General features: G+C 40.4%; 10 protein-coding genes across 10 annotated transcripts; 5 read left to right on the top strand and 5 right to left on the bottom strand. All coding sequences in view use genetic code 12, as the record gives it.

Moving 5' to 3' along the window:
• The first annotated feature begins 530 nt into the window (after nucleotides 1-530).
• On the top strand, nucleotides 531-12,441 carry TRA1 (histone acetyltransferase). Its single transcript, XM_064916703.1, has one exon. The coding sequence runs from the start codon at nucleotides 597-599 to the stop codon at nucleotides 12,312-12,314; it is 11,718 nt and encodes a 3,905-aa protein (XP_064776321.1). The 5' UTR covers nucleotides 531-596; the 3' UTR covers nucleotides 12,315-12,441.
• A 23-nt stretch (nucleotides 12,442-12,464) lies between these two features.
• RJT20DRAFT_133696 (uncharacterized protein) lies at nucleotides 12,465-13,213 on the bottom strand (the record flags this gene model as incomplete). The annotated part of the gene is made up of 2 exons (XM_064918240.1): nucleotides 12,465-12,887; nucleotides 12,962-13,213. 2 exons carry the CDS (start codon nucleotides 13,211-13,213, stop codon nucleotides 12,465-12,467), a joined length of 675 nt encoding a protein of 224 aa, XP_064776320.1.
• Nucleotides 13,214-13,397: 184 nt separating this feature from the next.
• Nucleotides 13,398-14,105, bottom strand: RJT20DRAFT_133695 (phosphatidylglycerophosphatase; the record flags this gene model as incomplete). The annotated part of the gene is made up of 2 exons (XM_064918239.1): nucleotides 13,398-13,832; nucleotides 13,896-14,105. 2 exons carry the CDS (start codon nucleotides 14,103-14,105, stop codon nucleotides 13,398-13,400), a joined length of 645 nt encoding a protein of 214 aa, XP_064776319.1.
• Nucleotides 14,106-14,184: 79 nt separating this feature from the next.
• Nucleotides 14,185-16,664, top strand: RJT20DRAFT_29997 (E3 ubiquitin-protein ligase). Its single transcript, XM_064919614.1, has one exon. It carries the CDS (start codon nucleotides 14,619-14,621, stop codon nucleotides 16,605-16,607), a length of 1,989 nt encoding a protein of 662 aa, XP_064776318.1. The 5' UTR covers nucleotides 14,185-14,618; the 3' UTR covers nucleotides 16,608-16,664.
• Nucleotides 16,665-17,068: 404 nt separating this feature from the next.
• Nucleotides 17,069-18,676, top strand: RJT20DRAFT_30007 (uncharacterized protein). Its single transcript, XM_064919617.1, has one exon. The coding sequence runs from the start codon at nucleotides 17,219-17,221 to the stop codon at nucleotides 18,542-18,544; it is 1,326 nt and encodes a 441-aa protein (XP_064776317.1). The 5' UTR covers nucleotides 17,069-17,218; the 3' UTR covers nucleotides 18,545-18,676.
• RJT20DRAFT_30006 (uncharacterized protein) lies at nucleotides 18,677-19,361 on the top strand. Its single transcript, XM_064919616.1, has one exon. It carries the CDS (start codon nucleotides 18,810-18,812, stop codon nucleotides 19,170-19,172), a length of 363 nt encoding a protein of 120 aa, XP_064776316.1. The 5' UTR covers nucleotides 18,677-18,809; the 3' UTR covers nucleotides 19,173-19,361.
• On the bottom strand, nucleotides 19,362-20,564 carry RJT20DRAFT_30001 (Ran GTPase-binding protein). Its single transcript, XM_064919615.1, has one exon. The coding sequence runs from the start codon at nucleotides 20,373-20,375 to the stop codon at nucleotides 19,551-19,553; it is 825 nt and encodes a 274-aa protein (XP_064776315.1). The 5' UTR covers nucleotides 20,376-20,564; the 3' UTR covers nucleotides 19,362-19,550.
• Nucleotides 20,565-22,108: 1,544 nt separating this feature from the next.
• HOC1 (alpha-1,6-mannosyltransferase) lies at nucleotides 22,109-23,824 on the top strand. Its single transcript, XM_064916702.1, has one exon. The coding sequence runs from the start codon at nucleotides 22,522-22,524 to the stop codon at nucleotides 23,725-23,727; it is 1,206 nt and encodes a 401-aa protein (XP_064776314.1). The 5' UTR covers nucleotides 22,109-22,521; the 3' UTR covers nucleotides 23,728-23,824.
• On the bottom strand, nucleotides 23,825-25,331 carry RJT20DRAFT_126229 (alkene reductase). The gene has a single exon (XM_064916701.1). The coding sequence runs from the start codon at nucleotides 25,158-25,160 to the stop codon at nucleotides 23,937-23,939; it is 1,224 nt and encodes a 407-aa protein (XP_064776313.1). The 5' UTR covers nucleotides 25,161-25,331; the 3' UTR covers nucleotides 23,825-23,936.
• Nucleotides 25,332-25,428: 97 nt separating this feature from the next.
• Nucleotides 25,429-26,792, bottom strand: RJT20DRAFT_126228 (alkene reductase). The gene has a single exon (XM_064916700.1). It carries the CDS (start codon nucleotides 26,723-26,725, stop codon nucleotides 25,508-25,510), a length of 1,218 nt encoding a protein of 405 aa, XP_064776312.1. The 5' UTR covers nucleotides 26,726-26,792; the 3' UTR covers nucleotides 25,429-25,507.
• Nucleotides 26,793-27,269: the final 477 nt, after the last annotated feature.

Below are 27,269 nucleotides of genomic sequence, written 5' to 3'. Positions count from 1 at the left end.
GTAGTAGTCATTATTAGCGTAGTATTCTATGGACAGCTGTAATACAGTAATCGTTTCTCTGCGTTGTGTTGCCATTGTGTTGCAGTCTTTTGCAGTACATCATTTGCACCCATCACAAAACAAAAAAGTACGACTTACACACGGCCCAGTCAACTAGCCACACATTCCATGAACTTCATCCCATTATCCATATTTTACTTTTTCATACTTCTTTATACTTCTACGGCTTTCCTCTATTTACTTCTTTATACTTCTACGGCTTTCCTCTATTTACTTCTTTATACTTACCCCTTCCCCATTCCCCCTTTTCATCCATCTTCACTTCGTCAGACAACTTCATCCCACCTCTTAACTGTCACACTGTACCCACCTGTACACAACACCCTCAATCACATGACTTTCACGCCTATTACACGTGACATCAACAAGAGTTTGGCGTTTCCAATTTCCTCTTTTTTTCGCTCCTCTGAAAAAGTCCAAGAAACACAGCGGTTAAGGGTTTTACAACCACTACAAAGTACTCAGCACAAGCCGTGATATCAATAGGGTAAAGGAGTGAATAGTCCCTAAAAAGTAGCTCAGAGTGATCCTACGATATGTCGTACTCAGCTCAGCTAGACGCATTTGTCGTGAGACTCAACGATGATGGTGGAGACTACCGTGCTGCACACTCAGTTCTCTCAGAACTACTTGATATGATCGAGACCTTCAACGGAGCAGCAGAGTACGAATACTTTCTTACCCATTTGGTGCCGATTTTCATCAAAAACCTCCACGATGTTCCCATTCTGTTCATCTCGTCGTCGCCAGAACATAAGCTCAGAAACTCCATTTTGGAGATACTTCACAGATCCATCATGAACGAGACTTTCCAACCTTTTGCAGGAGATATCCTCGACGCCTTGACGGCGATCTTGGTAGATGAAAACGAGGATAATGGAGTGCTATGCATGAAGATTATCACCAGCTTGCATAAAGCTTATAAAGCTCAATTGAGCGAGAAAGTACAGCCATTTGTCGAGATCATCAACACAATATATGGCAATATGCCCCAAACAGTCCAGGACGTGTTCAACAGTGGAAACAATAATAGCAATTCTTCAACTTCCAACAATGCCGATGCCACAACTTCAAATAATGACGACTCGCTGACACGCGAAATGTCACCAGCATTTGATGAAAACTCCGCCAAGACACTCAACAAAGCCATGTTTTCGTTCAAGACACTCGCTGAATGCCCAATCACAATGGTATCGCTCTATTCCTCATACAAGACCCTTGTCCAGTCTTCGCTTCCCGAATTCCTTCCCAAAATCATCGAGATACTTATGTTGCAAGTGGACGAACAAAAGGAGTATAGGGAAGAGGGCTCCGCAAAGAACAATGTAACCACATCCATTTCACCCAATATCCGCAACAGACAAGCATACAGTGATTTTATACTTGGCCAGGTAAAAGCAGCATCTTTTTTGGCTTACGTTTTTATCAGAGCTTACGCAAATCAACACTTAACACCAGAACAGTCTAAAGTGGTTCCTGATGTCATTCTTAGACTTCTTCAGGACTGTCCAGCTGAACTCTCAGTAGCACGTAAAGAGTTGTTGCATGCTACGAGACATATACTCTCCACTCCATTTAGAACACAGTTTATCCCAAAAATTGAACTTTTGTTTGATGAAAAAATCCTTATAGGTGACGGTTTAACATCTTTTGAGACGTTGAGACCATTGGCTTACTCAACTGTGGCAGATTTTATCCATAACGTGAGAAACGAGCTCACTCCAAAGCAGATATGGCTGACTGTTATCATTTACTGTGATCTTTTGAAAGACGATTCTTTGGCTTTGACCGTGCAGATAATGAGTGCAAAGTTGCTCTTGAATCTTGTAGATCGCATTATGAAACTTCCAAACAAGTTAGAAGGACGTCAATTGTTCATGATTATCATCGATTCTTACGCCAAACGTTTTGAAAGCTTGAACAGAAAATACGAATATATCATCAGCAAGCACAACGAGTTCGAAAAGAAGAGGGGAATAAAAGAGGTCGAGGCTAAAAAAGCCATCGCAAGATATTCATCAAGAATTGAAGAGGCACTCGATGACCTTGATAAAGAAGGAGAAGTTAAGAATGAGATTGTCGACGTTGATATGGACTTAGATCATACCGAAAAGTCAAATGGATCTGAAGTTAGGACTATAGCTGCAATTTCAAATGGAACTTCTGATAAAACAAGTGATGCTGGGGATAAAAGCGACCAATCAGAAGAAGAAATATTTATTGACCTTTTTAACATTGAGTCTTTTTCTCCAATTACTTCGTCACAGAATGCTTCAACCTCAGATCTTTTAAAGGATGCTCGTTACCTTTTCAGAACACTCATGACTTTCCTCAAGTCTGTCATATTTGGATTGAAGAGTTGCAATCCTCCAGTGCCGCCACAACCAACTTCCTCTGATCCAAAGACTTCTGGACAAACAGTAAACTACGAAAAATGGAATGACTCTGCAAAGCTTCGTTCATTTGAGGAGGTAAATGTGTTGAGAGCTTTGTTCCGCGGCGGTATTTCATGCTTGCGTTTCTTCTCTGTGGCCAAGTCTAAGCCTAGCTTAGCACAAGCAAAAGCCTTCGACTTCTCAACGGGAGGACCCAACCTTCCTATCACATCATCCAAGGAAGAGAAGGACTTGATGGAAATTTTTGCTACCATTTTTATACACATAGACCCTGCATCGTTCAACGAAATCGTAAGCTCAGAGCTTCCGTTCATGTTCGAACTGATGTTAGATAATGCGGCATTACTACACCTACCACAATTCTTCTTAGCTAGCGAGATCACATCGGCCAATTTTTCTAGTATACTCATTGCGTTTTTGAGAGAAAATCTCGACCAATTAGGTAAGGTGGAGTTGGTGAAGTCAAATATCTTAATCAGACTCTTCAAGCTCTGCTTTATGAGTGTGAACTTGTTCCCTACAGCTAATGAGGGAGTCATTTTACCACACTTGAACTACTTGATTCTTGAATCTCTCAAATTCGCCACAAAGGCAGAAGAGCCCATTGTATACTCATATCTCGTCCGTATTCTCTTCAGAAGCATTTCTGGAGGAAGATTTGAGAACTTGTACAAAGAGATCATGCCAATTTTGCCTGTTCTTTTAGAAAATTTGAACAAAATGATAGCGAATGCAAGAAGGCCATATGAGAGAGATATTTATGTTGAGTTGTGTTTGACAGTGCCAGTACGTCTCTCTGTACTCGTTCCTCATTTGAATCATTTGACTCGTCCATTAGTTTATGCATTGAATGGGTCTCAAGAACTTGTATCTCAAGGTTTAAGAACTTTCGAATTATGTGTGGACAATCTCACTGCCGAATATTTCGATCCTATGATAGAACCAGTTATTGACGAGATTATGGCAGCACTCTGGAAGCATTTGGAGCCCGTGCCTTACCATCACCAGCATTCACATACAGCCATCAGAATTCTTGGAAAGTTAGGAGGGAGAAATCATAAGCATTTCAAGCCAACAAATACCCTCGTAACACAGTCCGAATTGGACCAAGAGGTTCAGGCTTTGTTCCAGATCCATGGCTTGAACGGCCTGGTGCCGGTCTCAATCACGCCAGGAGTACAGTCTGCTATTAAATTGCTTGAAGATCCTCGGTTGAAAGTTCATTATAGAATAAGTGCATTCAAATATCTTTCAAGCATTCTAAAATTATTCATAGATACAACACCAATTCCCGCCGATTACCCCGAGTACATTAGAAACAGTGTTGCTTATCTACTGGATGAAAAGAACGAAAACAGCATGCCCCTTGAGGAACTGGATATAAAGGATGTTAGCACTTTGGATAGACAGCAACAGCTCTTTTCCAGACTTTTGGAAATTCTCTTTTTCTCGGTATCTGTCCCAGAACTTAAGGAAGAAGCAAACAAATTAATTGACGGTATCACTACGCACTTCACATTGCTTTATTTGGGTACTTCCGTTATCGAAAAAGTTAAAAAGGTTCGCCCTTTTTCAGTTAATGATAACGAAGGAAAGGCTTACATTAACGAGACTGTCATTTTAAATGCTTTGAACTACGCCTTGAGCTTTTGGGATAAGGACGTCAGGGCCAAAGGTATAGACACTATTCGTAAGATATACTCTACAACAGTGACCATTTTTGGTTCGCGAGATGCCGCTCTCTATTCTCCTGTTTTCCGTCTGATGTTTTATAAGTTTACCCACTGCTGTTACAACGAGTATTACTACTCAAAACTAGGTGGAATTTTGGGCCTCACGACGATGTTTGAAGATTTAGGAATCCCTCCTAAGTGGTTCTTCAAGCGCCAATTTGAGCTAGTAAGGTCCATTTTCTTTATCCTTAGAGATACTCCGGAAACAGCTCCATTTGAGGTACGCGAATCAGCCAAGAAATTAGTTTTGAAGCTCCTTCATGATTGCAATAAGGATTTGACAAAGGAAGTAATTTTGGAGAAACCTGTCCAGACTTTGGTGGGAGCATTGGTGTACGATTTGGCTAGTGCTAACCCACACGTAAGAGAAGTTTCACAAGAATCATTGAAGGTACTTTCAGACACCACAGGGGTTCCAATTGCTACAATCATGGGCCCTTGCAAACACCTTCTTCTCACTCCAATTTTTGGAAAGCCATTGCGTGCTTTGCCTTTTCCAATGCAAATTGGTAATATTGATGCTATAACCTTCTGCTTGGATCTTCCAGATACCTTCTTAACATTTAACGAAGAATTGAATCGCTTACTTTTGGAAGCTTTGGCATTAGTTGATGCAGAAGATGAATCTTTGGCAAATGTTCACAGGTTGTACGAGTACAGAACATCAAAGCAATTAATAGAACTTCGTGTAGTTTGCATCAAGTTACTCTCACTTGCATTGACGAAGCCAGACTTTTCATTGGGTTCTCTTGCTGAAGCACGAATCCGTATCCTTGGTGTTTTCTTTAAGGCTCTATGCAATAAATCGACGGAAATTATCAATGCAGCACACCTTGGATTACAATCAAGTCTTCAGGAAAATGCAAAACTTCCCAAGGAATTACTTCAAAATGGTCTTCGTCCTATGCTTATGAATCTTTCGGATCATAAGAAGTTGACTGTTCCAGGTCTTGAAGCTTTAGCCAGACTCTTGGAACTTTTGATTTCGTACTTCAGAGTAGAAATTGGTAGAAAGCTTTTGGACCACTTGATGGCATGGGCTCAGATAAATACGTTGCGTCAAATAGCTGGTCAAGACTTGGAGAACAACCACACTGTCCAAATTGTTATGGCAATATTAAATATTTTCCATCTACTCCCACCTAAGGCTTACACTTTTATGGAGGAAATCATAAATACCTTACAGTACTTGGAGGGTCATTTAGACCGTCACCAGAATTCTCCATTTAGACTTCCTGTCTCAAAGTTCTTGAATCGTTTTGCTGAAAACTGCATTGACTACTATATTACCAACTTCAAGAACAGAAAGCTCGGAAACACATTGGCCTCTATTGCGGGCATGGAAGGCTGTGACAAGATAAGAACTGTTGCAAAGGAAAAATTTGCTGCCATCTTGGAGGATGTACAGAATGAGTCCCAAGATGAAGTAAAGGTGGTTAAATTCGCGAATACCATAGACCTTCTCAAATCTATTGCTAAATATGAGACTGAGTGGTTTGACAGTCAAAAGGAGCTTCTCTTGACTCTATCCAAATTGGTTGACAGAATCGTGGAAATTAGAGACAGCTCCCCATTGATCTCTGCTGCCCATTTCCAAGCAGACCAGGCCATAGATAAACTCCTGGGTGTTGTTGTGGAATACTTGGAACGCAATAAGGTCGAAATTGACATCGTGTTCAATGTTGTAGATCGTCATTCCAAGCTTAAGCTCAAGATTCCTAACCAATTAGAAGACTTCATCTTTGATAATATCGTGCGCTCGAAGGATGTCGAATATAGAGAGAAGTATTTGAACAAGTGTATTGACTTCGTTACTGAAGCTACACCGAACTTGAAGTCAAAGATCTTCTTTTTGCGCAAGGTTTTCTGCCTGATTCTTATCTATGAATCAGAAAAGGTAGGTAAGATCGATGCATTCTTTAAGAATAGCGAAAGTGTTGAAACGTCCCCTCAATGGTTGCAGAAAATCTGCTCATCCATTTGGAAGTCAACCAATGATATCATTACTGACCATACTTCTGGTAAAATGGATAGCTACAGATACGCTCTTCTTGAAGTGACAGCTTTACTTCTTAAGCTTGCTCCTACTTTCATTAGCAGCTTCAGAAAGGACATCGTTAAGTTCTCATGGAATTACATCAAGCTTGAAGATAATATCACCAAGCAAGTAGCTTATGTGACTACTTCTTACTTCATTTCAGCTTATGAAACTCCTGCAAAACTTGCAACTCAGGTTTTCGTAGCTCTTTTAAGAACACATCAAACAGACTCAAGGCACTTAGTTAAACAGGCGTTAGATATTCTTGCGCCGGTAATGTCCGAGCGCATGGTAGTCGATGTAGACTCACCTGATAGTTGGTTGAAGTGGCCGCGCCGTATCCTATCCGAAGATGGCTTTAACGTTACACAGGTTTTGAATGTCTACCAATTCATCGTTCAGCACCCAGACCTCTTCTTTGTAGCCAGAGAACATTTCGTTTCAAATATTATTACTGCTATGGGAAAATTAACCATATTAGCAAATCCTGCTATCGAGAACCAAGTATTGGCCATCGAACTAGCCGAGTTGATTTTGAAATGGGAGCGGAAAGCTAAACAGCAGAGCAGACTATTAAAACAGACAAATGGCAGTATTACACACAAAGAAGGAGCTGATGATGACAATATGGATGTTGATGCATCCGAAGAGACAGCTGACGTAAAGGAGGAGAAAGACGAAGACAAGGATGACAGTTCCGAAGACACGAAGGTCGACGAATTAGATGAAATCAAGAAGGAGAATGATGATTTTACAACCTCACCAGGTTATACCATCCCATTCGGTCAAAGAGAGGCCTGTGTAACGTTTTTGATCAGATATGTGTGTATCTCACCACAGCGTGCATCTGAAAGTGAGCTTGGCCAAAAGGCGTTGGGCATACTCTATGACCTTCTTTCACCTGACCATTGGTCAGAAGTGTCCGTCAAGTTAACCTTCTTTGAGAAGTTCTTACTCTCGAATGACTTGAACTCGCTGAACCTTTTAGGGTATTGTTTGAATGCTTTGGAAGTATTGGGTGTTGTGTTGGAATGGAAAAAGCTGGAGTGGATTGTTCTGAACCTTCCTTATCTTCACAAGTTGCTTGAGAAATGTATTAAATCAGACAACCACGATATCCAAGAGGTGCTTCAAAGAGTACTTCGCATTATCTTACAAGCCATCAATGACCAGAGAGAGTCTGACGAGGACGATGATGAAGATGAAGATGTGAGAGATTTCATTTCGTTACTCTCTTCAACCGTTAACGAAGATTTGGGTGACATGCCTTCTGTTGCAGCTGGAGTAACCCTTTCGTGGACATTGGCTAATTACAGACCATCAACTCTCGATCTGCTTCTTCCACTGATAATGAAGACGTTTAATAAGTTGTGTAAAGATCATATCACCATTACTCATCAGGGATCTCAGCTGTCATCTAAAGATAGTTCAAGTTCTGAATATGAGGCCAAGATGACTACTCGTTTACTTGAGAAGATTCTCAACTTGTCTTCTATGAGAATACTGAACCTAGGGGACCAAAGAAGAAACTTCCTTTCCTTGTTGGCTCAGTTGATCGAGAGATCATTGGATAAAGATACGCTAGAAAAGATCATCAAGATTGTGAAAAATTGGGTCTTCTCGAGAACCGACCTTTTCCCTACCACCAAAGAAAAAGCTGTCATTTTGCTGAAAATGATGGTTTTTGAAATTAGAGGGGAACCTACTCTATCTAAAGAATTTTATCAAATTATTGTGGACATCTTTGAGGATGACACCTTTAGTTGTACTGAACTCACAGTAAGAATGGAACAACCATTCCTTGTCGGAACTAGATCCGCAGATGTCTCAATCAGAAGAAAGTTGATGTCAATATTGAATAATTCTTTGGAGAAAGATATAAGTAAGAGACTCTACTACGTCATCAGAGAACAGAATTGGGAGTTTTTGGCTGATTACCCATGGCTTAATCAAGCCTTGCAATTACTTTACGGATCTTTCAACTTTGATAAGAGATTAGAGATTGTTGAGGGTGAAAATAAACTTGCCCCTTTGATCACCTTACCAGTTCCAAGCAGAGAGAAGAAAATGCAGGAAGATGGCAATCCTATTAAAGATGAAGGAGATAAGAAGCCACAAGATGAAGACCAAGAAATGGACGGGGAAGGTAATAAGATGGAAATTGAAGACGAAGAAAAAGGAAAAAAGAAGGAAGAAGGGCCAGCCAGTACGACGGTCTCCCTCGAAGATTTATTGGCTAAACACAACGAATTTCTTGTCAATGTCAGCGATGTGACTGCTGGGGACGTTCTTGAGCCATTGATTGACTTGTTCTACCAAAGCACAGACGCTATACATCGTGCATGGGCCAGTCTTTTCCCGATTGCGTTTACATCCATTCCTCGTTCTGAGCATTTAGATTTTACTCGTTTCTTGGTTATATTATTATCGAAGGATTATCATACACGTCAAATTGACAGCAGGCCGAATGTCATCCAATCTCTTCTTGAAGGAATTGCTCGTTGTGACGGGCTCCAATTACCGCCATTTGCAGTTGAGTGCTTAGCATCGAATTTCAATTCTTGGTCCCAAGGTATTCATATCCTAGAAAATATTGAAGAACAGTCAGTCAATGGAAATGCCGAAGTTAGGGAAGTTACTCAAGACGCCTTAGCCAAGCTTTATGCAACTTTGAAAGAAGATGATATGTTTTACGGTTTGTGGAGGAGAAGAGCAAAGTATTCCGAAACCATAAGTGCTCTCTCATATGAGCAAATTGGTCTTTGGGATAAAGCTCAACAATTGTATGAAACTGCCCAAATTAAGGCTAGAAGTGGCGCATTGCCATATGGTGAATCTGAGTATGCTCTTTGGGAAGATCATTGGATTTTGTGTGCAGAAAAATTGCAACACTGGGACATTCTTACTGATTTGGCAAGACATGAAAACTTCTCAGACTTATTGCTTGAGTGTGGCTGGAGAGTGGCTGACTGGTACAATGACAGAGAAACTCTCGACCTGACTATCAAGAACGTCATGGATGTTCCTACGCCAAGACGTCAAATTTTTGAGACTTTCTTGTGCTTGCAAGGCTTTGGGCAGGAGAAAGAGACTCTTCAAGATCTTAGTAGACTATGTGATGAGGGTATTCAACTCGCTTTGCGTAAATGGCATGGTTTGCCTCAAAGGTTCAACAATGCCCATATTCCACTACTTCATACCTTCCAACAATATGTCGAGTTTATGGAGGCTTCCCAAGTATATGCTAGTCTTGTTACCACGAATGCCCAGAACTTGGACGTGAAATCGCAAGAATTGAAGAGGGTACTTCAGGTTTGGAGAGAAAGATTGCCTAATATTTGGGACGACATCAATATTTGGAATGATCTTGTGACGTGGAGACAGCATGCTTTCCAAGTAATCAATAAGGTATACATGCCATTCATTCCTATTCTTCAGCAATCAAATTCTGGAGGAAATGCAAACTCATATGCCTACAGAGGCTTTCATGAAATTGCTTGGGTGATCAATAGATTTGCTCATGTTGCAAGAAAGCATAATATGCTGGAAGTTTGTATTAAAGAGTTGGCAAGAATTTACCAATTGCCTAACATTGAAATTCAGGAAGCTTTCTTGAAGTTGAAAGAACAGGTGAAATGCCATTATCAGAACCCTAACGAATTAAACACAGGTTTGGACGTTATTAGCAATACCAACTTGGTATACTTCGCTACCCAACAAAAGGCTGAATTCTTTACCTTGAAGGGTATGTTTTTGAACAAATTGAATCAGAAAGATGAAGCTAACAAGGCTTTTGCCACTTCTGTGCAAATTGATCTTAACCTACCAAAAGCATGGGCTGAATGGGGTATGTTCAATGACCGGAGGTTCAAAGAAAATCCAAACGATATGGTATACGCCAACAATGCCATCAGTTGTTATTTACAAGCTGCAGGATTATACAAGAATGGTAAGACTCGTAAGTTATTAGCAAGGATTCTCTGGTTGATTAGCCTTGATGATTCTTCTGGAACTTTGGCGCAAGCTTTTGAGGATTTCAGAGGTGAAGTACCAGTTTGGTACTGGATTACATTCATTCCACAATTGTTGACTTCATTGTCGCATAAAGAAGCTAAATTGGCTCGCCAAGTGCTCGTTAGAATAGCCAAGAGCTACCCACAGGCTTTACACTTCCAGCTTAGGACAACGAAGGAGGATTTTGCAGCCCAACAAAGACAGGCTGTTGAATTAGCTCGCCAACAGGCAGCTGCTCAAAATGGTGGACATTCTAAGGGTGGTGATAAGAATGCTGACAACAGCAATAAGATTGAGGAGGAAAACTCTACTGATGACATTGAGAAGACTGAAGCCAATGGTATCGAATCAGTTCAGACAGGGGCCCAATCTCCACCAAAGCCTACTGGTCCTTCAACTAATACTGGTCCCGTTCCAAATGTTGTTAAGCCAGCAATTCCAACTGCTGTTCGTCAAGCATTAGAGCACGTCGAAGAGATAATGGGTATTTTGAAGACAGCATATCCACTCTTGGCTCTTTCATTAGAGTCTCTTGTTGATCAAATTAACCAGCGCTTCAAGTGTACTGCCGACGAAGATGCGTACAGACTTGGAGTTGCTCTTCTCAATGATGGTGTTCAGTACTTGAATCGTCTTGGAAATCCTCGTGATGACGCCAAGTTGCCACCAGTAACCGAGGCTAATATCACTAAATTTGCAGAGACGGTCCTTCCAAAGCAAATCAGGGCAGAATTTGAAAAGGACCTCGTTGTTGGAAAGCCAAACTTGGAGACATATATCACTAAGTTACGGAAATGGAGAGACCGTCTTGAAGATAAGCTTGACAGACGTTTCACTGAAGTTAATTTGGAAAACTTATGCCCTCACTTAAGTGAATTCCACCACCAGAAGTTTGAGGATATTGAAATCCCTGGCCAATACTTGTTGAACAAAGATAACAACAGCCACTTTGTGAAGATTGAAAGATTTCTTCCAACTATTGGATTGGCCAGAGGAACCAATGCTTGCTATAAGAGACTCAGAATCCGTGGCAATGATGGTAGCTTACATACATTCGCTGTGCAATTCCCTGCAGCTCGTCATTGTAGACGTGAAGAATGTATCTTCCAGCTCTTCAGAATTTTTAACGACACTATTTCGAGAAAGGTGGAGACTAGAAGAAGAAATATCCAATTCACTTTACCAACTGCAGTACCTTTGTCTCCTCATATACGTATCATCAGCGATGATGCGAGAGATGTTACGATGCAAAAGGTATATGAAGACTATTGTAGACGTAATGGTAAATCTCGTGATGAGCCGTTTGTTTACACAATTGAGAAATTGAGAGCTGCATTCGATCAAAGACTTCCAAAACCCGATATTATGAGCATTAGAGTCGAAATATTGAGTGCCATCCAAGCCTTGTTGGTTCCATCTACAGTCTTGAAGAACTATTTCGTTGAACTTTATCCTCAATTTGAAGATTTCTGGTTGTTTAGAAAGCAATTCACTTCTCAATATGCTTCATTTATCTTCACCACCTATATGATGTGTGTGAATACCAGGCAGCCACAGAAGATTCATGTAAATAAGGGCTCTGGTAGTGTTTGGACATCGGATATGTTGCCTTGCAAGATTGCAAGCAAGAGCGCTTTGGTGGATAATCCAAGTGGTCGTCCAGCTCCTTTGTTTTACAACGCCGAGATGGTTCCATTCCGCTTAACTCCAAACATTCAAAAGTTGATAGGCGAGACCAGCTTGGAAGGTGTCTTAGCTGTATACATTTTGTGTATCGCTAGAGCCTTGACGGAGCCAGAATCAGATTTGGAGCAGTTCTTGACCTTGTTTGTTCGTGATGAAGTTATCTCATGGTGTGCTCAACAAGACCCACCTCGTACAATTCCCCAAGACAAGCAATTACGCGAAACTGTCAGAATCAACGTGGACCTTATTATTAAGAGAGTCGTCTCTATTGGCCACATTTCTTCTGGCGGTAATGTTGCTACTCAAAACGTTTTGGAATTGATCTCACAAGCTGTCAATCCTAGAAACTTGGCTGCTGCTGATACATTATGGATGGCTTACTTCTGAGTTGCTTTTTGTTGTGACAGTAAATTGACTAATTATGAATGACTCCTCTTTGTGAGATATTGTACACATTTTGTTTACAATTTGTTTTATATGTATATTAGAAGAATTAATAATGTTTATTTTATATGTTCCATGGATAGTAGACTATAATCAACCCAAGAATGCTCTCTTCTGTTGAAGTTGGGCCTCCTTGGATAATTCAGACTCCATCTTCACCAACCGCTCTTGGCTGTTTAGACTCCGTCGGTCAATGAAGTTGATGAGGTTTCTTAAAGCTCGAGAGATCATCACAACGAGAAGTAGAACATTAAAGAAAGCCACAGTGTTAATGGCCATTGAGCAGGTTGTGACAACTTGTATATAAGTTGTGACGTCTATCTTCTTGGTGCTTTTGGTAGCATTGTCATACTCGTACAGATACATGATGGGAGCATTAAGACACAAAATGCCCGAAGCTACGCTAAGAGCAAGCTCCCCAAACTCAAGACATAAAGAAAATAGAAGCGCCCTCATAGCAGTTATTGTAGGTATGCTTGAGGAGCAAATTGGGAGTGTGGTAGCATTGATTGCAAACTAGAAGGAAGGTCAACGGTTAGTAAGTGAAATTTTGCACCCATTTATAGAGTTAACCCACTAATGGAACATACCATGAAAAGGCAATAAAGGCTGGATATGATGCACATAGTTGGGCGATTATCGATGTCATCAAATGGAACACAAGCATACACAAGAATGTACTGGCTGAGTAATAGTCCCATATACGTTTGTAATAGAATCTTAAAAGTCTTCACATCATACATGCCGTCTAAATCTTCGATAATTTCAGGGTTACCTACAACAATTGGCACCCTTTGAGGAGCCTGATCATCAAAGAGAATATTTCGAGGTGGTTCTGCCATTACTTGAGTTCCATAGCCTGCTAAGCTGTGGTAGAGCTGTTGCAAACTGGATTTAAATTCCATTCATATGACCATCATATTTGCACACCAAAAGAATTAAGCGCTTTGCTACATAATAATAAGCTATTTGCGCTTTTCTTGGTATTCCTTCCTATTATTGAAAATATTCTATCGAAGTGTATTTTTAAAGGTTAGATGGTGGATTCGAGCTACTAGGAGTGGCAGGAACCGGTGGTACGTAAGGGTCTTCTGGTCTGGAAGTAACCAATCTGTAATACAACAGTCTCTCCATTTTAGGGAAGACTTTTTGGGACTGCTCTACGCCGTCACTAAGCCAGAGGCCCCAAGATCCCATCATATTGGCCATAAGTATATCTGTGAAAAGTCTATCTCCTACAATGAGTATTTCGTGGGCAAGAACATCTTGCTTGGCAAAGTAGTCTTTAATTTCGTCAAGACAACCAGGCTTCTTCACCAGGTGTCTCAACACAGTGCTTCCTGTGTTTTGTTCCAATCTCTCAGCTTGGGAGTAGTTGGTATCGTCATCTGTTCCTGCTGAGTTACTGACTATCAAGAGGCGTTCTTTTGGGTAAGTTTGCTGCAATTTTGCCCATGTATCCTATTATAGTTAGTATTATCAACTGTAAATTGAAATTTTTATGGGATTTCCATTTTAACATACCTTGTATTCTGGCCAGACCTTGTCATCGTGATCTTTAGCAAAGCAGTTGTCTTTATCTACTACTACGCCCTTTATCTGAACTTCCGGGTGTCCAGGGATTTTGAACGGAATAATCATCTGGTCGAATGACTTGACAGTTACATGGGGTAAGCAGAGACTGGGGTTATACAACAACCGAGAAACATTGAGGGTTGCGCTGACATTAAACATTACTACTGGAACTAAACTATTTTAAATACTATTTAACATATACAACTACCTATAGCACAACAACTATCCAATATAGATAGTAGCAATTAATAGTCAATTTCAACATCTTTCATTACAACAATCACTTCGATAAATCCATATTAGCACACGTGACTCAACATCACATGATCAAAAATCGTTCCCCACCGCCGTCGTAATTTTTGGTGATTCAATGAATTCTACTTATGCTGACAGAACATCGATGTAATTCCACCAAAATTCTTGTAAAATCTCTGAAAATTTGACAGAGCTAACAACCGCCCAATATAACAATTTTCTCTAATTTTCATAGGAATCGCATCCAAATTGCATCAGAACAATCACCCTCCTTTCTTTCTTTATCGCACTGTTAAAAGCGAATGAAAAATTTTTGGGACAAAAAATTAAAACGAGAAACTTTTAAAGCGGCTAATCAGAAAGATTGACATTTGAAGTTAATGCACTAACCATAGTTTGAAGAGTAAATATTACCTAATGTCATCACCAACATCTACCCCTGCTACCACCGATTCAACCCCATCAACCACATCAAACGGAATTCCCCGTAAATCCCGTGTTAGTCGGGGCGGAAAACAGTCATCAGGAACAAAATCAAGAGCTGGGTACCGTAGAAATCGAAATACAGACGGGAAAGAAACCGGACAAAAACGACCAGGAGCACCAGAAAATGAAGAAGAACTTGATGAAAGTGAACAGTGCATAATTTGTGCAAACAGAATCGAATATGCTGCCGTAACGCCTTGTAATCACACTACCTGTCATAGATGTACATTCAGACAAAGAGCGCTATACGAAAAGAGAACCTGTTTGATCTGCAGAAGTGACAATGACAGAGTGATATTTACGGAAGAGATTACTCGTACTTTTGATGATTTCAGCAGTAGCGACTTTGTTCTGTTTGATAACAAATTCAACATAGAATTCACCAAGGATTATGTAGCCAAGGACACAAATAGCTTGCTCGAAAATGTATGTTCAATTGATCAGCAAGTGTTTGGTACTTTCAGAGAATTATGTGACCACGCTAAGGAAAATCATGGAAAATACTACTGTTTAATCTGTTCGAAGTTTAAAAAGGCTTTCGTAGAGGAATTGCCATTATACACATATAAGCAACTTCAGCGCCATCAGGTGGAAGGAGACGGAGACGACAGCGGTTTTAAAGGCCACCCAGAATGTAAGCATTGCCATGGAAAGAGATTTTATCTGATAGACGAACTCAATATCCATATAAGAGACAAGCATGAGAGATGCCATATCTGTGATCAATATTCTCCAAAGACTGCTGATTATTTCAGGAACTACGATTCGGTTTACAACCATTTCAAAAGAGAACATTACATCTGTGCGGTCCCAGCATGTGTTGAAAAGCGTTTTGTTGTTTTCAGAGAAGACCTCGACTTGACAGCACATATGTTGAAAGAACACGGAGGATTAAGCGGAAGCAGAGGGGTAGTAATTGGCTCCAACTCTAGGCATTTCCATTCGCAGTTATCGACTAACTTCGGGGAAGGAGCTTCGAGAAGAGCTACTTTAGCTGCTGCTGCTATGGATTCAGGAAGCGAAGAGGACGACTATCAATCTCTTGATATTAAAAAGAGGAGATTCGAAGAAAGAGCTAAACATTATTTAAACTACAACCTGGAACAATTCCTGAAATTTGTGGACGCTAACAACGGATTTCGTTCTAAGCGTCTCACCGGTAAAGACTTACAAAGGGTCTATACCAAGGAGTTGTTCGTGCATCAGACTAATGAAGAGATAGGATTACTTGTAAACGAATTTATGGAATTCTTCCCAGAAGGAACACCTTTCCATAAGGATCTTGCTGACGTGGCAAGAGAATTACAAGCTTTACAAGAGGGCGAACAATTCCCAGTATTGGGTAATGGAAGCAGTACATTCAATAGTAGTTCTTGGGTGGCTGCAAATTCCGTAGGTCGTAAGTCGTCTCCTTTGGGATCATTTCCAGCCTTGGCAAAACCACAAAAGAAAACAATTATTAATCCTACAACCGCCCCAATCAGATACACTACAATTATTAAGAAGACACCAGTCAAAGCACCATCTGTTAATACGGCTCAAGCACCCTCCACTTATAAGCCAACCTATTTAAATGGTTTGAACCAGAATGCAACTTCTTCCTCTCCTATCTTGGGTCAGTCCAAGAGCGCATCGTCTTCCACTACATCTTTATCGAACTTGTCTTCTCGCAGCAACTCTGCTTCCAATTTGAGAGACGAGAAGAAATTCCCAGCATTAGAAAAGAAAACCAAGAAGAAGGTAATTCCAAGAGTTAAGGAATTGAATATTGTTGATCCGAACCAATGGGGTTCCCATCTTGAACAGCCTACTCCTCAGCCAAAGCAAGAAGAAGACGAAAATTTTGGCATTGAGATCATCGATAAAAGAAAGCAAAAATTGAAAAGAAAGCAAGACAGATTGTTATTCAGCAATATCTAGACTTCATCTGGCTTGCTGCCTTGCTCCCATAGCATATGTATACCCACTATAGGCTAATATAGCATTAATACATCGGTTCATATAGATAACAAGACCCTCCGGATAGAAAAGGTGTTATGCCGTCCACAGAAAAAATACCTCAATGTCGGTTGTAGCACCTCTGAAAAAAAGCCGTTCTGTAGACGCACTAAATTGCGCTATTCTTTGTGCTGTGTACAAGAGAAAGAATCTTGCTTTTCTCGAACGAGACAATCTCAGTTTCTCAGTTGTTATGCTAACAAAAACAAAGTAACATGGATGAACGTCTTCCATTATGATATGGTATTAGCGCCGGAGTGTCGTAAAACGTGTCTAGAAATTTGGGAGTGTACGTACTTCTGAAAAAGGTAGAATTGTTATTGTTTCGGTTGTCATAGAAGCCGCAAGTTCTTAATTGAGGGTGTTTGTTGGGGCTACAGATAGAAGTAGTTAGGTATACTCATCTTCTGTCAAGTTGGGCGCAAATTGACGTGCGAAGAGGAGTCTAAAGAATATGGTTCAACAGAGCTGTTATATATATCACATGGTAATATTCTGTAGTAAATACTCATCAATAGTCGTCAGTGAATTAAATGACAATATATACTAGTAATTTTCATTTAGATGTGCCTTCTATTGATATACAGCACTTAATAGAGAAGTATCCCCGCTTGAGAAGTAATTGCAAAACAACAAACGCTTATGGAAAGAGAAAAGGGGATGCCCCATTTCAATACGACTTCACAAAAGCCTCGAATCAGTATGATATCACGGAAACCATTGTTCAGGAATACTTTAATGTTCCCCAGTACTCATTGCATAGAAACAAGCTCTGTCCTCGTATCAATAATAGAATGGAATATTTGAGCATTGTGGAGAATTGTTTAATGGAAGGAATCGAAATCTATAGTCAATTCAAGGAAAATAAAGAACCGAATGATAGATGGATTGTGGATATCGGCACTGGATCTTCTCTAATATACCCTATTCTAGGTTTGAAATTGAACGAACGAAACAAGTTTATAGCCACAGAGATCAATCGGACTTCAATTGCTCATATTAATAGCCTCCTCAACGATGAGTTGAAGAAGCGTATTAAATTGGTCGTTATCGAAGATAATGTGTCCAATTTGATACCTATACCCAAGGAAGATGTTCATGTTAGCTATGTCGTATGTAACCCGCCATTTTATAAAGATGAGAATGAATTAAAGTCGAGCGAGACAAAGAAGTTCACCAAGAAGCCCAATGAAATGGTCAGCGAACACTCTGAGCTATATTATGAAGATGGAGGAGAAGTAGGTTTTGTGAAGCGTATTATCGACGAGAGCATTATAGCAAGCCAACTTCCCCAATTCCAATTTTGCTGGTTTACAAGTCAGTTGGGCATCTATGACCATATTTCAATATTAAAAGAATATCTAACATCAAAGTCCGTCATACAAATTCATGAATTTAGGATCCAATTCAAGACATCTCGGTGGATATTGGCATGGTCTTTTCAAGATATTATTCACCCAGTCAGGTTTACATCATCGAAAAAGACCACTTCCAGTACAATATCACAGATTGAAATTGCATTGAACCAGCATTTCGAGCAAATAGAAAACCCCCATTTCCGGTACAAACTAATAGGCTTTGCAGGCACCAACAACAAATTGTATGTTATTGTAAATGAAGTAATCTGGTTAAGAAGGGTGCGGCGTATGCTTGCTGATAATAAAGCTATGATTGGAACATCTCTGGAGAGAACGTCAACTTCTCCGATGTTTAACAAATCGATAATTCTACGCTTATACCAAGATTCATATAGTTCTGCCAAGTACAACGTGGAAGTCGTGAGCAGTGTAAATTTTCCCGATATTGTTACCATTAGTAATAGTTTTCGTTCTTTTATAAATACCATTTTGCATCAATAATGGTTCCGAGAAAAATATACGCAGGACATCGGAAAATACGGCTGAGCGATGCTAGATGCTATGGTATAACCTAGTGGTATAAATTCTACGATATTCCCATTATCCGACTTATAGATTGTGGATCCACTGAGATACTCTCAAAATACGAATTAAACAGTATTTTTTAAATCCATCAATCCGTGTTTTAGCCACTTCCAAAGGACTATCTTATTTATCATCAATTCGTGAGAACTTCTATATATTACTACCCCTAAATATTAAAGTCATGTTTTTAGTTTCAAAGGCCGCTAACAGAGTCCAGAAATTGTACTATTTCTACTACTTCAATACTCCACTTCCTATATTATCGTATGGAGAGGCATTCTTCTTCATCTTATTCAACTTGTGTCTTTTGCTCATAGGCTTATACTACTTCGTGTATATCCTTCCATGCCTTATAGTCCATGCCATGGAAAGGGTTTATTTTTACCTCACAGGAAATGTTGTCTCCTTGAATCTTTTTGTTACATCTATTTTGCAGCAGTGCCAAAGACAAGTTGGTAGTGCTCTTAACCTTACGGAGATCCGCGATCAATTCCATACATCAATGATTACTCCACACGTACCCTTTGGACTTTATAGAATTTGAGAAATTGTGAGTTTAATAATGCAACATTCTACAATAACTCATTTATAACTAAACAACGCTGTCATGACCCTCTTCCTATGCTACGTACCTACTATACAATGTGATTTAGCACCGCAACCCCATTTTTTATGCAAATAGTGTGAGGAAGAAATACTTCCTAAAATGGAACGGAAAAGTGTAGACTTTCCCACAACCAAGGATAAAATGGAGAGGAAATTACTAATAGCGGATTCCTTTGTTGGTGTTAATCCTTAATTATGTCAAAACTAATACTCTATAGTGAACTATACTGTGTACTCCAATTAATTTAATTAACGATTTAAATGTTTTCAATGCCTCAAAATATGTATACTCGCTTATATATTAGGCCTTAGTGGTCTACATACCAAAAAGACCCCAGTCCTCAACTACGTAATTGTACCCCACATCCCTGAAAATCAAGTAATCAGTTTTTAATTCCTCTAGGACTTCGTTGACGTCTCCCAGCGAACCCAAGTACTTCAAAAATTCCTCGGCATCCACGTTATGTGAAAGAGGTACATTCAAAGTAATTAAGACGTCAGTTTCAACCGTTTCTAAACGGAGCAATGCTATAAACGTTATTACACTAACCGGCGAATCTTCTTCTTTTGCATCTCTTCTTGTATTTTTGTGCTGTATGAAGCTAAAATTAACAACTACCTGAGAGTTTGACGACCCGTCCAGGGACTTTTCAACGGCTTCAATGAAGTGATTTGTTGCCGGCTCATCGGACTCCACAATATCTTGGAGATGAATGGCGATGGCGTCCTCGTACTTTTGATCCGGAACCCTCTCTAGCAAGTCGAATATCAACGACTTATCGAATTTGGCATTGCTACGAGTGTCTTGCACGATGTACACTTCCTGGGTATCTGGTATTTGACGAATGTGGGAGACATCTACGAGATGAGGTTTGATGGACCTTGGAATGATTGTGGAGATGGCACCGCCATAAAGACTCAATTGTTCTGCCATTTTATGGGTGATTTCGTCCTGAGGAAGTTGTCCGTCCAAAGGGCCGTTCCTGATTCTTATAGTTCCCTTTTCTATGCCGAACACCTTGGAAAGGGGGTCTGGATTGTGGAAGATAGCATAGTGGAGAACAGGAATGTAGGAACAGAAGCAATGAGGTGATGGTTTACTGTGCAGGATATCATCATTAGATGTCGTGTGTAGCGACATTGATAATGGTTTGGGGAGGTTGTCTTTGTTGTTGCAAATTGCGACATTGGACAGGATCTGGATGAGCTATTGAGTTGTTATAGCTGATAAGGTGCTAATGTAAGAGTTGGTAATTGGAGAAGAAGTAGGAGAAAATGAGGAGGAAGTAGAAGAAGAATTGGATTTGTTTGCGTTGTGGTTGCTGCACTGAGAAGAGAGATTGACGAAGGGACAAATTATGGTCTTCAATGACTCCTTGCTCCGGTGTGGTGTGTAATGTTTGTGTGAGATGTCAAGGAAGTTGTGTGATGTGGGGGATCGACAGTATTAGCATGGTATGCATCATTTCAGAAAATTACGGAGCAATTTCCGTGACTATCATTAGAACCAGAGGTATATCAGATGTTTGCTGTGGTAAATAGCACTTCATACGTTAAACATGCGATACAAGTTGCCGGGAATACCGAAAAAGCTCGAAGGAGAGATTTTATTGCAGCCAAATGGATATGAATGAGAGGGGTAATAGGAAAGTGCCTAAGCTCTCTTGAAGGGGAATCTTCGTTGATACATAGAGGGAAATGCTGAGAGAAGGGACAATTCAGCAAGCAAATCAAGAGATTACTACTAACGAGGTGATGCACGTGATGGGGGTTTGATGTAAGGATGAAACCACTGTAAAATGGAGAAGAAAATGGATAGAGTATAAGCATTTTTGAAGCTTTGGGTTATCAAATATGATCTAATTATTTGATAGCTGGTTCAACTTGATACTTTCTATTGTCATTTTAGGTGTTTGCGTGGAGTGGACATATTTGCATACTCTCTCAGTAAGACTCTGTCTCAGTAAGACGCTTTACAATAAGATATTCTCTCAATAAGACGTTCTCACAATATATTTATACTACACTGATAAATGAGTTCACTAACAGACAAATAAACTGAAGTAGCTGTCTACTGAGTTCATGTATAACACACTAAGACCGTAATACACCAACACAGTAATACACCAACACAGTAATACACCAACACAGTAATACACCAACACAGCAATACACTAATACACATCCTCACACTCTCATATCATAAACACCAAGACACCAATATATTATATCAATGCATACTCCAATACAAGAATACACCAATACAAGAACACACCAATACAAGAACACACCAATACAAGATCAATACTGTACTACCAATACAAGAACAGAGCAACATAACAAGACAAAAATACACCAATAAACCAATACAATAGCAAACACCGTTAAACTACTTACTAAGTAAAAACATAAACTACACTAACTAAATATACATTATATTATACGCTATACACTATAACCTACACACTAACTAAATATACTACAAACTAATACACTACTAATCACTATACACTATACACATATACACTATACACTATACACATATACACTATACACATATACACTATACACCACACAGTATACACCTACTATACACTTACTATACACCACACATGTACAATTATACACTGATACACTACACACTATTCACTTACTATACACTTACTATTCACACTAATAAATATACACTTACTAAATATACACTCACTAAATATACACTTACTAAATATACACTAACTAAATACACACCCCAACCCGCATCACATGACCTCACTCACATGACCTCTACCGTGTCAAAATTCATCTCGTTTACGGAAAATGAAGACACTCAAAGAAATCAAAATCGTAAATGAAATCGTTTTGTTTGTCTTCTTTCTTTGTTGTTGTTAGTGTTCGGTGCTGTATTGGATAACCTGTTCCTGTTGTCGGGTCTCGTCTCATTGTTCTCACTAGAAGAAGCTAATTGCATAGTTTGTTTTGTCTTTTCAGACTCACCAGAAGGACAGAACAACAGAATAACGGAAGACAACAATATTCCTTTGGAGATCACATTTCCACGCGAATAACAAAAACACTCCCCGTCTTTGCCAGTCCCATCTTTGCCACCAGAGATCTCAGGCAATAGCTAACACTGAATATCGAAACCAGTCTGGTATTTCATTTCTCAACAATCCAACCTCCCCTTGTATTAATACTACTCCTTGTCTATTTGTTTCATACTGAAAAACGACACCCCGTTGAAGTCTACTCACCACAATATCAATTTGATCTTCTCCCACCAGTCAACCATGTCCTCGTTCTTCAACAGCCGAAAAAGGCCCATTCTCATCACCTTCTTTGTAATAGTAGCCCTCGTCGTGGTAACAAGGTTCACGACGTCGAGAAATTCCGCCAAAAATTTCCAGGAAATACTCCAAAACCTTCCTAATGAAAACGTTCTCGGCCTCAAGAACTTGATCTACAACGAGAACGAGAAGTCCCAGGACGAGTTCCTCGCCAAGCTAGATAAACAAAACAAGAAGTACTTCCAGGCCCAGGAGCAGCGCTTGGCCAAGTTGGAGAAGCAAAATGAGATTCTCATCAACGAGATCAAGGCCCTTAAGACTCCTCCAGCACAAGCTTCACTCAGAGAAAGACTCATTTTTCTTTATCCATATGATGCTGCAGCTCGTTTTCCAGCCTATATCTGGCAATCCTGGAAACATGGGTTGAACGATGAGCACTTCAACGAGAAATACAGAGAGGGAGAAACTCAATGGGCATGGAAGAACCCTGGTTTCGTCCACGAATTATTCAACGACGATACAGCACACACTATGATCAAATTCTTGTACCACCAGGTGCCAGAAGTGATCGAAGCCTATGAAATAATGCCCGAAGTCATCCTCAGGATGGACTTCTTCAGATATTTGATCTTGTATGCCAAAGGAGGTGTATATGCCGACATAGATACGTATCCATTACAACCGATTCCTAACTGGATTCCTGAAAACGTGTCTCCAGACGAGTTGGGAATGATCATCAGCATTGAAACCGATTCAAACTCACCAAACTGGCGTAGTGAGTCTGTTCACAGATTGCAATTTGGCCAATTCGTGATCCAGGCCAAGCCAGGACATCCTATTCTCCGTGACACCATTGCTCTGATTGTTGAAAGAACTTTGCTGAAAAGAAATGCCCTTTTGGAGTCTGAGAAGTTAAAGTTGACTGGTTCATCAAACCAACGTAGTTTGGAGATCTCCGCTTGGACTGGTTCTGGATTGTGGACAGAGATTGTTCTTAAATACTTCAATGATTATATTCAAAGTTCGATTTATCAGAAGATCACATGGAAGGAGTTCCATGACTTGAAGATTCCTAAGTTGGTGAGTGATATCTTGATCTTACCTATCAACTCGTTTGCATCGGAGATAGAGATTCCAAAGGATGGCAAGATCACCGATCCGCTTGCATTCGTGAAGCATTATGCTGCCAAGATCTGGAAAACAACGTAAATATTGAGGCTACACTTATAGAATACACACTAGTCAAGTTGAACTCCTCGAAGAGTTACAGTAGGTACGGATACAGCTGGCTTTTGAACAATTATATATTTCTGATTTCATTTCTCTAACTGATTTCTCTAACTAAGTTCGATCTCACTTTCTCTAATGATCTCTAATTCACGTTCTCTATTAAATAACCTAATAATCTGCTTCTACGTCTATTTGGCAATCTCCTTAGGTAATACCTTCTCTTCGTCTTCCTTCTTGAAACCACTATCTTTACCATAATTGTCCCATGTGTTGTAGCCCCAGTTGTCCTTACCGTAGAATGTCTCTCTTTGATAAGGAGTTAACTCGTAACCCTCCGCTAATCTGTTGACCAAGTCAGGGTTGGAGATGAAGTATCTCGAGAAACCGACAAGAGTCTTGCTATCACGAACTTCCTCTTGGATCGACTTGAATTCTGGAGCATCATAAGTGTAGTTACCAGCCTTCACAATGACTCCCTTCCAGACTTGACGAACAAAGGAATTGTCTCCAATTTGCTGGGTCTCATCCACATTATTAGTTCCTTGGACACGAGGCTCCACTATCGAAATGTAGGCCAATTCGTTACCAGCATTGGCTCTCTTTTGAAGTTCGTGTAACAAGTAGGAATACTCGGTAATTGGGTGAACTTCGTCTTCTTCAGCTTTAAGACCAGAGAACTTGGCCCACGGTGAAAATCTCACTGCCAACTTATCAGCTCCGACCGTCTCAATTAACTTGTCAATCAACTCCAAGAGGAACCTGGATCTGTTCTCAATGGAACCACCGTATTCGTCTGTTCTCTTGTTGGTAGCTGCGTGCAAGAAAGAGTCCAATAAGTATCCATGGGCTGAATGAAGTTCGATGTAGTCGAATCCCGCAGCAATAGCATTCTTAGCTGCATTCACGTACTCAACGTTGGTAAGATAGTGAATGTCTTCCTTGGTCAAAGGTTTGATAGGAACTCCAGCCTTCTCAGCAGCTTCTTTGGCTTCCTCCGAAGCGTAATTAGCAGAAGGACCGACCAAATCAAGACCTCTTTCCTTCAACAATTCTGGCTTGGCAACACGGCCCAAGAACCAGAACTGGGACGAAATAAACGAGCCTTTATCGTGAACAGCATCTGTGATCTTCTTCCATGCCTTGGTCTGTTTCTCATTCCAGATACCAGGAGCTCTCTCGTAGACACCGGCTCTTTCCGAAACAAAAGTGGCTTCTGCAATTAACAAGGTGCCAGGGTACTGAGCTCTGTCTGCGTAGTACTTCAACTCCAAATCAGAAGGAGTGTGGTCATCCAAAGCACGGAGTCTTGTGGTTGGAACATAGGTGATCCTGTTTGAGAGGGTATTGGTTCCAACTTTGACGGGTTTAAACGCATCGGTATTTTTCAACGGAGTTGTTTTTGGAACTGTCATCTCGGTGTCTCGGTGTTTGGTTTTGACGGGGTAATTTGGTGCTATTGGTGGTTGCAGTAGTGTAATTGGTGGAGTTGGTGCAATGCAAACAGTATAGTCTCGAGAATTGTACGACTTTATATACTGGTTGTCGGCTTATTAATGCATGAACCACAGTTTGGCTTAGCCGTTGTCTTGACGTGCTTATAGTGCAAGTCGCGACAAGATAGGCAATTTACGTAGGACTTATAACATTCCTGCAAAAAGTGGTGTATTCCGTAGAGTCTTGATTTTCTTGTGTAGGATGCAAATTTATTCTATTCTATAAACGATATCACTAGTGTGTATAAAGATCTAATTCTAGTTATCTAGTTTGGAATTGGCTTGGCCAAAACCTTGGTTTCGACAGCCTCGTCGTATTTGGTATCATCATCTAAAGCGGTCCAAGTGTTGTAGCCCCAGTTGTCGTGGGTGTAAAAGGTGTCTCTGACATATGGAGTCAACTCTAAGCCGTCTCTCAATTTCAATACGAAATCAGGGTTAGAGGTGAAATATCTGGAAAATCCAACCAAGGTACGGTCATCGGCAATATCCTTCAACAAAGTGTTGAATTCAGGAGCATCATAAGTGTAGTTACCAGCCTTGATAAAGACACCTTTCCAGATCTTGGATGCAAAAGAGTTGTCACCAACTTGAGCGTCAACGGCCACATCATGACTGGCTTGGACACGAGGCTCGACCAAGGATATGTAAGCCAATTGGTTGCCAGCGTCGGCTCTCTTCTGTAATTCATGCAATAAGTAGCCAAAAGTGGTGATTGGGTGGACGGAGTCCTCTTCAGCCTTCATGTTCTGGAACTTAGCCCATGGCGAGATTCTAATGGCCAATCTGTCAGCACCAACAATAGGAAGTAAATGGTCAATCAACTCTAAAACAAATCTAGCTCTGTTCTCGATCGATCCACCATACTCATCAGTTCTCTGGTTAGTGGATGGCTGCAAAAATTGGTCCAACAAGTAACCGTGAGCACTGTGAATCTCAACATAGTCGAAACCAGCTTCAAGAGCGTTCTTGGCAGCAATTGTGTACTTGTTATATATGATGTCTTTAATCTCTTCCTTTGTTAAGGCTCTCAATGGGTTACCGGCTTCCTCAGCCAATCTCTTTGATTCCTCATTAGCGTAAACGGCAGATGCGGATACGAGTGGTAATCCTCTCTCCTTAAGCAACTTGGCGTCTGCAACTCTACCTAAGAACCACAATTGGATCGAAGAGAAGGACTTGTTAGCATGGATCTTCTCGTTAATCTTCTTCCAGCCCTGGGTTTGCTTGTCAGTCCAAATACCTGGAGCGTTGTGGAACAAACCACCTTGTTCCGAAGAAAATGTGGCCTCAGTGGTGACCAATGTACCTGGGTAACGCGATCTTTCGTCGTAGTATTCCAATTGCAAGTCTGATGGGGTGTGATCGTCCAAAGCTCTGTATCTGGTTGTTGGAGCGAATACCACTCTATGAGGAATGACATTCTTACCAACCTTAATTGGCTTGAACAAGTTAGTGTCTCCCAAGGATTTTGGAACCGTCATTATCAATATTCTGTTGTTTACAGGGTACTTTGTCTATCTAATTTAATAACACCAATGCTATTAATACCAATAGTTAATAGTTGCAACAGCCCATTTTTCACAACCAGAATTGTGGCTGCTTTTATACTTTGATATGCATGGCACCTTTGCGTCTTGCATAGACGCGCCAGTTGGCATATAACAATTTATTAGTAATCACCGAGAAGGTTTTTTCTCTTGTTGTATCTGCAGGTACTCTTTTACGCACATATCCGTTTTCACTATGGCGCCTGAATTTCCGGATTGGGATGCGTTTACTGAAGGGCTTTGGTTTTGGTAACAGTGAGAGGATGGGGGAGTCATGGTTGGGGTGATTCAACGAGGTCAGAGAGATGTGAACCAGCACGTCAGTGTCCGTGGTGACGGTGGGACGACTGGCTGCAAATCTGTTTATATGATATTATATGTGTATATGATATATATACGTGCTTACTTATATGTGTAGTTAAAGAAATTCCATGTCCTACTGTTTAATATGTCCTTTCTTTTTACTTTGGTGGTGTCT

The sequence above is a fragment of the Scheffersomyces xylosifermentans genome, assembly GCF_036884685.1.
Source record: "Scheffersomyces xylosifermentans strain CBS 12540 chromosome Unknown RJT20scaffold_2, whole genome shotgun sequence".
Classification (NCBI taxonomy): Eukaryota; Fungi; Ascomycota; class Pichiomycetes; order Serinales; family Debaryomycetaceae; genus Scheffersomyces; species Scheffersomyces xylosifermentans.
This window is presented reverse-complemented; position numbering and strand designations above follow the sequence as displayed.